This window comes from Malaclemys terrapin, chromosome 2, assembly GCF_027887155.1.
Source record: "Malaclemys terrapin pileata isolate rMalTer1 chromosome 2, rMalTer1.hap1, whole genome shotgun sequence".
NCBI lineage: Eukaryota > Metazoa > Chordata > Testudines > Emydidae > Malaclemys > Malaclemys terrapin.
The window spans coordinates 99653189-99664226 of NC_071506.1; the positions used below are offsets into that span (position 1 = coordinate 99653189).

The following is an 11038-nucleotide window of genomic DNA, read 5'->3' on the forward strand; positions in this document are numbered from 1 at the left end:
TATTCTTGTCATGATCAGTGGAGTTTTTGTGTGCATAATTGCCATTGTTTAGATCAGAGTGTGCAGGTTTAAAGCTGGTGTGTAAAGGATTTTTAATTAAAAAATTGGATGTGTGTCCTTATTGTTTTGTAATGTAGAAAGATCTGAAAGGTTGGTTTTGTTCTGTTTTTCCAAAAGTGTTTTTGGTCTCTCCTAAGTTTGGTGAAGAACATTAAAGGGGCCTCAAGAGATGTGTAAGATTAGCTCTCAGCCTTTAAGTGCAGGGACAGAGATTTTAGAACTTTAATAAAGAAAGCCTTTTCCCAAGGGTAAAGTAGGCACTGGAGGTAAACAAAGCCAAACACAAAACAAAGTGTTTAAACAATCTGACTAAAAATCCCTTCCCTTCTGAATTGCTCAGCTCTTAGCCTTTGGCTCTCATTGCACTAGTTTCTTAATTGCCATAGATCCTTCCAAGATAGATAAGACATAAAAATACAAGCAGGAAACTCCATCCCCATTTAATTTATGAACTTAAAAAAACAGTTCAGGCAGAGTCCTTATACACTTTAAAGTAGCAGGAGAGGGCATGCTCTACTTTCTAAGCCACCTTTAAGGTTAAAACATCATCCTGTACTCAAGCAATTCTTGGGAGACCTTGAAATATCTAAACACAATAGAGTGGGTTGAAGGGAAAACTAGAAGCCTTGGAGGATATTTTGAGTCTCAACCTTAAGCACAAATTTTGCTTTTTAGGTTTATATTGACTTCTTAATAGTATTTGAAATTTGTTTTTGTTATTTAATTATCTTTTATGGTTAAAAAAAAGTGGAAAATATCTCATGACATTTGCATTGTATGAGTTTTAAATTCTTTGATATATTTTTATGTTTCTTGTGGAGTTGGTATGGCCCACTGTATAGGGACTTATTTGGACTACGTTACAAGTATATACTGTCTTCCTGAACATAATAGCTTCTGCAAAGCCATTCTGGTTTATTATGTTCACACATATTTACATAGATTACAAATACTTTGGTTTAACTCACATTGTAAATTTTAATTTAGGTATACGGAATCTTCATGTCAGAACACTGTAATGGCTCCTGTACGCAAGGTTATGTAACACATTCTTACCAACTTACATCATTTCATATCAGTGAAACAATTAATATGAATACAAATGTTTAGGATGACAAAAATAGTGACTGCCAATGTGCATTAACGGAGTTTCAAATGATAACCATTAGGAATATGTTTAATTAGTTTCTTTATATCCTAAATATAAGCTATAAAGGCCAAAATGTTGACCAGTTGCCTAAAACTACCTAAGTTTACCTAAGTCCATGTTTAGACTGCCCAATAAAAATGTCCAGATTTTCACTTCCCTTCAATGGGAGCTTCTCAGCAGCACTTTCAGGCCTCTTTTATTAAGTTGCCTAACTTTAGGCACCCAGGTGTGAGAACCTTGGCTCATATGTCTGTTTTGGACCATAGACCTACAAAAGAATAAAAAGAGCTGGGTTTATATTTAAAGAGCAGAGATAGGCATCTGTGAAAAGTCAAGCCAAACCAATTTTTGTTTTTAATCTTCAGAAATGGGACACCACACACCAATTCATACACTACGTTTAAATGAATGAAAATAGTGGTTTACAAAGAAAATGTTTTTATTGTTGTGAGCATGCATCAATACACTGTACATCAAGGACCTGATATATCTCCTATTAAAGTCAGTGGGAGACGTCCTCTGGACTTTTAGGGGAGTTTGATCATCCCTAAATTATTCAAGCTTGCCTTTGAATAGTTGATATACCATATCATACAATATATTGTACTAACATTTAGACAATTATTGTCTAAGAAAAGGAACCAATTACTAATGCAATTATTGATATTGATTTGACTTGCAAAACTATTGGTGATGGCTGTTGTAGAGTTAATTCATTTATCTTTTAAAATTTCTGAAAGGCTATATTTCATTGAATATCATGGAATTTTACTGAATTTTACATGAGAGACATGTCACATTTTTTATGTTAAAAGGTAGTTCTGACTTGTTTGCATTCTTGAATAATATGGTTTCATTTAAATAGATATTAAATATTTGTATTTGTGGATAAAGCATACACCGCTATCTCAATATAACATGACCCGATATAACATGAATTCGGATATAATGCGGTAAAGCAGTGCTCCGGGGGGGCGGGGCTGCGCACTCCGGCGGATCAAAGCAAGTTCAATATAACGCGGTAAGATTTTTTGGCTCCCAAGGACAGCATTATATCGAGGTAGAGGTGTACCTTGAAATTGAAGTACACAAAAATTAGCCATTGTTGAATATGATGCTCCATTTCGGCCCCTACAAAAGTTTAACAGTATCAGGAAAAATAACTCTATACGTTACTATACAAACACAGATAATTTCCATTGTCATAACAACCCAGCCCATTATTTCATTTACAATTTAATACCTCGTTTTTAGTGAGTGCATTGTGAAGGGTAGGTTACGCTTAGTGTCACTGTGTAAAACCACTTAAAACAACTTTTGGAAAAGGCTTAGAAATCTAAAGGAATGCCCGTTGAGAGCAAAGTAGTGGTTTACATACAATATTAGCACAGACTTTCCTAACGCATTACGCATTTCTTTCTGAGACAAGTCTCTTTAATGCCATCTTTATCTGCTACACGATGCATGAAATCTACTTTCTGTTTTAGAACTGCAAATGACCCTTGACCCCTTTAGTAGAGACACAATGTGACCTTTCTATTGTCATCAGCTTTCATTCTCTTGAAAATTCTATGAATTTTTATTACAAGTTTTTTTAAACCAAGCTGAGGCTTCAACAAATTACTTGACACAGATGAGATGAAGTTGTTGAAGTAGTGTTAGATAAGTTTTACAGCCAGCATGTGTGCTGCTGAAAGTACAAAGCCAGTGTCCTACAATGTCATACACCAGTAACTGCTGAGCCTTCTATTGGATAAATACATCATTTTATGGAACATTGATTGTTCTATAAACCCAATGGAGTATTATGCTCTATGATCAAACCATTTAGATTGTGTGTAGAGCACAGAAAATGCCATATTCAGGATGGTACTAAAAGTGCCATTTGTGTATTTTATGGATGTCATTACGGGGGAAACTTCTCTCTGTAGGCCCTGTTTACTGCAAAATTTTTTAGTCTGTAATGACATTTTTCATTCACAACGTATGCCTTCAAGAGAGGGGCCCTTGTTTTATTTGTTTCATTCGAGTTTACTGCACAAATCCTGTACATTTTAATTAAATGTAAGCTTAACAAAAGAATAAGATATTTATTCTGTGGGGAAAAATGATGACAGTAACAAAAGAATAACACACACACACACACAAAAGAAAGAAGTCAGGTATTGAGTAAAGAAAAAAAAAGTACTAAACCCTATTTGTAGTTTCCCAAAAGCATATTAAACATGAAAGCCTATCTTTTAGCCATATTTGGGGGAGTTTGTGCTCTCGGAAAATTAAAATAACCTGGAAATATGGATTTAATGTCTAAAATCTTGACATTTTCAAATAAAAAAAAACAATCACTGAGAACTCCAGCTGATAAATAATGTCTCTGTTAAAATGACAGGCTTCTTGGAAAGAAACCAGTTCTCTGATCATTGCACCCCTAGATATGAAACACCTCTTTGCAATTTTTTTCTGAATATGAGCTCTTGCATCATTGTTTTATCCTTTGAATGTTTATTTGTGTATTTTTTCAATTTGTAATGACATACTATCAGCAGCAAGTGTAGTTTTCCTAATATTAATGTACGTTTGTATTTTAGCTTGTGTTTGGCATGACAATCAAAGCTTCCCCTCCCCCCATTCCTTTTTTGTTTTTAGTAACACAAGTGACTTGCTGCTTGATACAGTCGAGTAATGCGACATTTTCTTTACACAATGTAAAAATATTATGTTGAATAGCAGTGCCCATTATACAGCTGTATTGTCCCAAAGTCATAATAGCAACTAATCCTTAAAACATACTGTTTCCTAAATATCTCCTCTATTTGGCTCTTCGCTTTCAAAACAAAGAAAACCTATGAAGTATACAATTCGTATTTACCATGAAGATCACTAAAATTGAAGTTGATGTTCTCAGTAAATTCTTGGTCATAGTCCAGTTAAAATTTAAAGTTGCAGTGGAGAGTCACATTAGTTTAAATGACACTTGAACTTCTACATAGCTCAACATTAATTCATTATAGTTGAAATGGAAGAATCTTCAGTGGGTGAATCTTTTACAATCTGATTGAGGCTGTTACATTTTATAGGAGCCATTTTTCAAAGCAGTACTGACAGCACTCGAAGTTATTAAATTGCTGAATCAAAAGATGGACCTGCAATCGCATTTATGAACTGTGATGGAATAGCTGGGGTTGCACCGAGCTGAGGTTAAGATGTTGGTGTAGTTAAGCTTCATCACACCCCCTTTGTGACAGCAGTATTTACCCATGTAGTTTACTTTAATGGTCAGGAAGTGGCTTAACTCACCTCTGGATTCAAATAGATTAAGTAAGCAGTCAGAATGGCGTAATTATCAGTGCTGCAAGGAATTCACTGGATAACTCTACACCCAAGAGACTTCCCATTCAATTGCAGAGTAAAGACTGGAGTTGCATAGATTCACAGATACAGCATTTATTTTAGAGGCTAAGAACAAGAAGCATTTCTTTTTCTTTCCTCCCCCCATAAACTGGACCTTTCCCTAAGTGTGATGACAGTATGATCTCTACTGTACCTAAATTACCTTTTTCTGAGGGTAACGATGGTGTGTTTTCTGCTATATCCAATGAATACTTGTGATTCGTAGATTTAGTTTGATTTCATGCCATATCACTGCAAGACCCATCTTGTATCATGTCAACAAAGAAGACTCCTGAGTGAATTAATTACTCCTATGTGATTATGAAACATGGACATGTTAAGATTATTTTGATAATTATCCTTTGATACTGATTTCTGCCTCCTATTTTTCTCTTGTTTGGGGGTCTTGTGTATGTCAGTGCCCACAGAGAGAAAAACGTAACAGGATAAATAACAGTGATACCACCATAGCTTATCCCTGCCAAAATTTAATTCAATAGCATGTGCCAGATCAATCATGCAATATCATTTGGAAATACTTAACAGTTTAAGTTGTTAATTTTCCTTTCCAAAAATAACCATTAAAGCTCCCTCCTGCCTTGCAAGCTAAGACGACGAAGCTTGTCTAACTCCAGTTTTAGATTCCTGAAGCTGATCTGTAGTCTCAGTTTAACAGACTTCATGCATGTGTTCTGTAGTGTAATTATCCAGCCAAAGCTTTGAAGTTTTAAAAAATAATAGATCATCTACAGCCCAGTCTTTTGGGCACAAGTACTATCTTGATGTGTATGAGATCCTGGCTTGATCTTAACCTTAGTATTTCATGCTGTTGAGGCTTGGTGCTGCTGCAAGGTGCTAAGCACTTTGGCCCTGATCCAGCAAAGCACCTAAGCATGTGCTTAACTTTAAGAAATTCTTCTCTTTGTCTTTAAGCACACGCTTCAGTGTTTTATGGGTCTAGGACCAATGGGCTCAGCACTTTGGACGATTGAATTCTCCAAGGCCAGGTCACGGAGCAACTTGCTTGGACTCTGAGGTGGGAAAACAACCGTGCCATTCATTAGCACCTACTACTTACTGGCTCAAAGAATCAGCAACTGAAAGTGAAGGTCTACTCCGAAATGTAAAAACGATGCCCTCCTGCACAACAGGCCTGCTCCTTGCATACATTCAGAGTCCTGGCTGCTCTCTTTTGTGACGAAAATAAGATTTTACTGCTTTTTTTGCACCTGTTAGCCCTGCACAGCCCACATAGCTAAGTGAGAGTGAGCTGAATTCTAGTCCATCTTCTGCATCCACAGAAGATCCAGTCAACTATACCTGTGCAATTGCACCAAAGGAAAGGGGGGCTGCACGGTATCAGTGAGGTTGTATTTTCAACACAGTGGGGTTGAACAGCTGTAACTAGGGCATCATTTGGCCTGCAGAACCTTGGTCGTTGGTAGGGCCCTACCAAGTTCCCAGTCCATTTTGGTCAATTTCATGGTCAGGGTTTTAAAAATGTCAATTTACAATTTCACAGTTTCTGATATTTACATCTGAAATGTCATGGTGTTATAACCATGGGGGTCCCAACCCAAAAGACAGTTGTGGAGGGGGGGTCACAAAGCTGTTGTAGGAGGGCTGTGGTATTACGACCCTTACTTCTGCGTTGCTGCTGACGGAGGCACTGCCTTCAGAGCTGGGCAGGCGAAGAGCAGCGGGCAGCGCAGACACGAGGGTCACATGGTATGGGGGGGTGGAGCATAGCTTTTTGGGGGGCTAGCCCTTATGGGTGGGCAACCACCCCGGGCCCAGTGGTACCTCCCACCCCCACACAGCCAGCCCAAAGCCCCTTTAGCCCCTGAGCATTGGGGGCAAGGGCACCGGAACCTTTGTAGAAGTGGAGGGGCCACCAGCACTGGAACCAGGGGGCCGGAGACCATGCCTCCCACTTTTTAACATGGGTGTAGTTTGGAGGCAAGGGGCGGTGTTACCCCCCAAACTACAAGCCAGGCACAGAGCAGCTGATAACCGCTCCCCTACCGCAAAGTGCAGCCCCTGCTGATGCTGCTCTGTGCCTACCTGAGACTTGCAGTTTGGGGGGCAATGCCAAATTATGCCAGTGTTAAAAAGTGAGGCGGCATGGTCCCTGCCCCACCCTCCGTTCCGCCTCTTTTGGCAGGGTGCACCAGAGGGGGCTCCAGCTGCTAGTCCCAGCCAGGCTGGGGAGGGACGGGACTTCCTCTTCTCCTGCAGGGGTCACTACTGAGGTCAAACCCACCTCCAGGAACCTCCCTCAGCTGAATGAAACTCCGTGGCTGCTCCCTGTATAGTGACCCCTTCTCCCCGTGGCTGAGGAGTGATGGGGGCAGGAAGCAGGGTGGGCAGTGCAGGGCTTCCTGCAGCTGAGGGAGGTTCCTAGAGGTGGGTCTGACCTGGTCCAGGAATGGCCCATGCAGGAGAAGAGAAAATCCTATCCCTCCCCAGCCCTGCCAGAACTAGCAGCTGGAGCCTGGTGCACAGTAGGAGCCCTGGCTGGGGCGCCCCCAGCCCTGCCCCTCCCCGGGGCAGATTTCATAGGGGAGACCAGATTTCTCAGTCTGTGACACATTTTTCACAGCCATGAAGTTTTTGGTAGGGCCCTAGTCATGGATGATGAAGCATGAGAAGGACAAGAAGCTGCAATGGCTCTCAAAATCTGGGTTCGGTTTGCAGAGACAGTAGTTGGAAAAAACCTCTTTTTACTTGTAAATTGAGAAGCTCCTATATGAAAACAATCAGGAGACAATTCCCATGCTGGCATTTTTACAGCATACACTGTTCAGAGTGAGGCTATATGTTTCCTCCAACTAACTAGACGAATGAATAATGTCAGTTAGGTGTGTCGGGGAAGGAATTCGGGTGGGGGAATGAGGAGGAAACTAACGCATCAAAACAAAGATATGGCCTTTAATTTACCAAGAAAACCAGAATACTGAAAAGGATATGTTGCACATTATCACACCCAGCTGTGCTTAATGTAATACAGGCAAATACGATTAATTACAAAAATAGCAGTACTACAGATATGTTTTTTTCATAAAGGTGCTAATGGTTTTTAATTGTATACTGTATTTGTATGCTGCTTAGTACAGAATGTTTTAAAAGTAACAAATTCAGATTGTTAGTACTCTACAGAATTGTTAACAGCAGCAATTATTTGGATTCTATAAATAAATAAATTGGAAAACATGCAAATTGGTTTTGTTCAATTGCATATTACACCTCTCTGCCAGGGAAAATTTAAAAATTGCATTGGAAAGTTTTTTGTGTTTAAAATAGTGAACTACAAATATTTGCCATGATTCCCTATTAACAGACTTTTTTTTATTTCCTAGGCATTGTATCCAAGTCCTACGAATGCCGACTGAAGGGTCAGGGAGCGACCTTTGTAGAGACCACCAGTCCTTTCACTGCAGCAGCCTTGGGAGAAGTTTCTCCAGTTAAAGAGAAGGCCCTTCGAAGTAACAGAAGACAATCCCAATCAGCTGAACAAGTGCAGCAAGTTATCATTATTCAAGGATATGATGGCGACTTTGCAATTGATGCCTCTGTGGAAGAAACGGCAGCAGCTACCCTTCAGACTTTGGCAATGGCAGGTCAGGTGGCAAGGGTGGTGCATATTACGGAAGATGGGCAAGTTATAGCCACAAGTCAAAATGGTTCTCATGTGAGTGGCCTGGTTCCAGGACAAATACTCACTGAGCAATTATCAGGTGGTGCGACACAAGTGGTAGTGGTAGAAGGCTCTGTGGAGGGAACTGATATGGAGGAGGCTGTCCCAGTCGATGCAGTGTCTGACTCCGGTAATGCTGTGGTGCAACAGATAATGAGACAGGAAATTTTAGATACATCAGAAGCTACAGTACATCCTCCAGAGTCCTCCTCAGCATTAGATGCCCTCCTTTGTGCTGTAACAGAGCTGGGTGAAGTGGAAAACAAAACTGGCCTCCTCGACAGAACCAGGCCTAGTCACAAAGAGTTGTTACAAATGACAAATGAGGAGCAATCCAATAATTCTAATGACACAGAGACACAAGAAATACAGATGTTCCATGAAGTTCAAGGGACTCAGGAAGATATAGAACCGATGGAAGTAGTGACACAGGTCATTCACCCATCTACTATAATTGCATCTCAGGAGAGAGCTCAAGCTGCCTTCAAGAAAATGGTCCAAGGAGTACTACAGTTTGCAGTATGTGACACGGCTGCAGCAGACCAGCTGATGAAAGAAGGTGTCACTCAGGTCATTGTAAATGAGGAAGGAACAGTGCATATGGTGGCTGGAGAAGGCTCTCAAATAATAATGCAAGAAGCTGGTAGCCATGCACTCAGTGTCCAAAGTGAGCACATGGATTTAGTTGAGTCTGATGGAGAAATTTCACAGATCATTGTCACAGAAGAAATAGCTCAAGCCATGGTTCGGGATTCACATGGCAACTTCTCTGAAGGTCCGACCCATTATATTGTAACAGAATTGCCACAAGATATACAGGATGAGACTGGTGTGTATTCACACACTGTAATAGAGACAGCTGAGTCTCAAGAGATTTTGGAAGCTGGTACTGCTATAAATGCTGAAGCCGCATCCCCTGATGGAACCGGAGAACAGTTAACTAGTATGGTCATTTATACAGAGAGTGGCTCCCAAGCAACAGTAATTCAGGGCCAGGGAGATAGTAATGAACTACAAGAAGCGTGAAGAATTGTTTCTTGGAAAATTAATAGACACGTGTAGGAACTTAATTTGTAAAACCTTCATAATATGCTATTCCTCCATCCAGGTGCCAGCCTCGCTGTGTGAGGTTAATGTCAGCTACTGGGAAGAGTATACAGAAAAGGTATTATCTTGTTACAATGGACAGAAATTTGATCTGAGTATGATTAACAGGCATAATATAGTAAGAAAATGACTAAAGCTCCCCTTCCCCCCACCCAAATGAGTCAGATATGATTCTGGTTTGGTTTGGATTATTTTGTGAGTTCAGGGTGATTTCCTGGTTTATGCCTTATCTGACTGTTTTTGTGGTTATGCTAAACATAATTTTTTCACTTTACATATACATTGTGTGAGCAAAAAAATTAAAAAACCAAAATCACACCACATGTTAAAAATATGAGGTGACAGTTTGTAAGTAAAGTTGGATGCTACAAGTGTTGTCCTGTCTTCTTCAAAGGCAGAAAGCCTGACATTTGGTTTTCTAAAGTCTTGCTCTAAAATGTCCCTGGTCAAAAACATCTCAGCATAATGACCCTTTCTAAATGTATGTCTGAAAATCATTTTTCTTTAACTATATTAACTCTTTCATTGTTTTGCATTGGACTTTGTGTAAGAGACCTCTAAAATCTACACTTTAGATACATGTCTTGATACATGTATTCAGAAAAAAAAAACTGTCTTGGTTTAGAAAAAGCTTAATGTCTATTACTTGCAACTTAATTTCAGATATAAAAGTCCTGCATATGAAATGTTCATTTTGGGGGGAAAAATATTGTCACTGTCAATGTTTTGCTTTTCTTACAAATAGTGCTTCACATAAATACCATTTTGCAGTTCATTTTGTGAATGACTTTTTGAAATGTTAGGGATTTTTTTAATGAAAATTCTGACATTGACATTAACAAGTAGAAAAAAGGTGACCTTGTATTTCTTGCTTAGACCAGAATGTCAATTATCTAGTTGTGGATACACTGCAACTGTTCAATGCAAGTTCATGTAGAAAAGATTTGTTTCCTGATACAACTGCTTTTGTTTCTTTTAAAAAAGAAATTGTAAAATATAAAATGGTAAGGGGGTTTGGTTGGGATTTTGGGGGAGGATTCTTTCAAATAAAATGTTAGCATTAAAAAAGAAGCATCATGATTTTTAATATTAAGCAATAAACAACACTAGCATTCAGCAGCAGGAAACGAATGCTATCGGTTATGTCTGTGCATTTTCTCTTTCCCTTTCTCTGGCTAGATAGATAGATAAAGATAAAAGAATCTAATTTCTGAAGTGTGCCTCATGCATGCTTAATATAATTGTCTAAGTGTTTAGGGTATAAACCAAGCAGACTCTAGAGATAACTGCATTTCCTATCATGATTAATATCTTAAAATCATCAAGTGTAAGAAAGTTGGGGAGAGGTGAAACAATAGTTTCTTCTTGGAGCAACTGTTTAAAAAATGTTTTTTCTGAGGGAGTTGAATAGAAAAGGTGCCTCACTCCGAAGCTAGAAGATCCTGCTGGCTTTTCATTCCCCCCCCCCCCCCCATCCCCCCGGTGTTAAGGTTGTATCTGTGTCAGACCCCCCAAAAAAGTAAATTTCAAGTTAGACACCGAGATTCATAATTAGCTGAGTTTGACTTGCTCATCTTTCTTAGAGGTGACAAGCTGTTCACTTACTCTTAAATACTGTCTTCAGCAAACAGTGA

At 39.4% G+C, this 11038-nt stretch overlaps 1 protein-coding gene across 2 annotated transcripts in view; it reads left to right on the plus strand.

The window, feature by feature from the left end:
- The window catches only part of ZNF407 (zinc finger protein 407), a 442554-nt gene extending 432375 nt beyond the window's left edge, over positions 1–10179 (plus strand). For both annotated transcript variants that reach the window (XM_054020189.1, XM_054020190.1), the window contains exon 9: positions 7960–10179. In XM_054020189.1, the coding sequence (XP_053876164.1) occupies positions 7960–9323 (1364 nt within the window). In that variant the 3' untranslated portion in view covers positions 9324–10179. The remainder of the gene's footprint in view (positions 1–7959) is intronic.
- The last annotated feature ends 859 nt before the right edge of the window (positions 10180–11038 follow it).